Source organism: Nestor notabilis, unplaced genomic scaffold, assembly GCF_000696875.1.
Source record: "Nestor notabilis isolate BGI_N333 unplaced genomic scaffold, ASM69687v1 scaffold11864, whole genome shotgun sequence".
Taxonomy (NCBI): domain Eukaryota; kingdom Metazoa; phylum Chordata; class Aves; order Psittaciformes; family Psittacidae; genus Nestor; species Nestor notabilis.
Genome location: NW_009925248.1, coordinates 18,262 through 20,249, shown reverse-complemented (window position 1 = coordinate 20,249; position 1,988 = coordinate 18,262). Strand labels below are relative to the sequence as shown.

General features: G+C 60.5%; 1 protein-coding gene across 2 annotated transcripts in view; it reads left to right on the top strand.

Annotated features, from left to right (window-relative positions):
- LOC104404524 (plasma membrane calcium-transporting ATPase 4-like) overlaps positions 1-1,988 on the top strand; it is a 24,884-nt gene that overhangs the window by 7,437 nt on the left and 15,459 nt on the right. For both annotated transcript variants that reach the window (XM_010012972.1, XM_010012973.1), the window contains exon 6: positions 908-943. In XM_010012972.1, the coding sequence (XP_010011274.1) occupies positions 908-943 (36 nt within the window). The remainder of the gene's footprint in view (positions 1-907; positions 944-1,988) is intronic.

Sequence of the window (1,988 nt, the reverse complement as noted above, 5' to 3'; positions counted from 1 at the left end):
GCCGGGGGGGGGGACGCTTCCTGGGCCTCTCCTGGCAGCCGGTTCTGCGCCAGGCTGTGTCTGTGCTGGGTTCCTGCAGCTCTGCTCGCCCAGGCCGGGCAGCTGCCTCCCATCGCTGGCGTTTGGAGCCGAGGAGCTCCTGGGGTTTAGCTGCCAGCTTGGAGGTGGGAGTACAGGATGGGACGTGGGAATGGTGCTGGTGCGGGACCGAGGCGCCCAGGCTTGGTGCTTTCCCAGCCTTTGCTCAGCCCCACAGCACGCCAGCTTCGTGCCTTGCAGCCCTTGATTTGGGAGTGAAGTGGGGCAGGGACTTCACCAGCTTGTCCCCTCCGTGGTGCCAAGGGATGACAGGGAGAAGGTGTGTGAACCCTTTGTCACTCCAGGCTTGATTAAACAGCAGCAGCCCTGTGCTCCCCATGTTGTGGAGGCACACTGGGGACCCTCTTGCCCATCACGGACATGGGGGGCAAAGCCCCTCACTATGGGTGTAGTGCTGTCCATGGCAGGGGACAAGTCTGTGCCTCCTGGGTGGATCCACTTGCACCCACAGCAGTGGGAAGTAGGGAGCACCAGTGCCTGGCACGTGCCGCATGGAGGACAAGCTCTGCTGCGTGGTTCCTTCTCCCCGATGGTCGGAGACACCACTGGCACCCTTGGAAGCACTGACGAGGGTTGCAGGAGGTGCTTTGCAGGTGGGGAAGTCTGAAGCCTTGGGGACGGGGTGCCTAAGGGAGCACAGGGAGCTCCGGAGCCTCGCCGGTGCCAGCGGAGAGCTGAGCCCTGTGTATGGATACCACTGGAGCGTGTGCGGCCCCTCGGAGCAGGGCTGGCCCTGGGCTGTCCCAGCAGCCGGATGGTGACCGTGGGTCCATGTGCTCAGCCCTCCACCCTTTCTCTCTTTGAACAGGTAAAAAAACCGGAGCCCCCGAAAATCGCAACAAAGGTAACCAGCCTCTCCATCCTTTGAACCAGCACCACACTAACTACTGAGCATTCCTCCTTCCTTCCTTCCTTCTTTCTTCTCATCAGTCTGTGCTCTTTGCTGCTCCGGCGGGACTCTCGCCTCGTTGTCCTGGGAGAGGGTGCAGCGGTCCCGTGGCCGGTGGCCCCAGCGCGGTGCCCTCCGGCACCCACCATAGGGCTGTGTGTAGCTGGGATGGGGCTTGGCTGCCTTTCACCATGGCCACGTTGCCCCTGCACAGGGCAAAGCTCTTGTGCAGGAAGGACAGGGCTCTTCCAGCATCCTGGACCACCGACAGAGCATCCCTTTATCAGGGCAGACGTTATCCATGCTGACATGAGCCATGGCTGTGGCTCTGAAGCCCTTGTACCCCTCAGAGGCTGTCCCTTTGCAGGGTTTGTGTTTGGGGAGAGATGTGGGTCCCCTTCTGCTGTTTCTGGGGTGACATGTCCTGTGGGGCCTGGCCAACGTGACGGTTGTACCCTCTCCTCCCATGGCCTCGACTCCGTGAGCGTCTCCTCGCCAGTGTTTCTCACACTGTTCTTTGCAGGCTGTGGAGGAAGCCCATTCCTGCACCTCTCTCTCCACCTCTCTCTTTCTCTCTCTCCTCTCAGCAGTTTGAGTTTCCCTCCTTCCCGTCAGACTGTGTCCGGGTGCTTGTTCTGTCCGTGTCGGGTCTGTTGTAACCGTGGAGGTGTCTGATGTGGAGCTGCTGTGAGCTACAGGGTGTCTCAAGCAGCGGCAGCCAGGAGGGGACAGGTCCCAGGGTGTCTGCAGGCAGCTTTGGGGGGGGTTTCCCACCCTCTTCCCATCCCTCTCCAAAACCTCCAGCTGATCTGAGTCTCCCTGGTACAGACCTCCAGCTGGACTAGACTATTATAGCGACTGAAAGCCTGTCTGTCTCGGGTCCTAAAGACATGATGGATGGCTCAGGGCTGGGATCCAAGGAGCTGGCTTATTCCTCTTCAATCTCCATCCCAATGTCTAACTGTCCCCTTCCATCTCACCGCCTCAGTCACTCCCCTAG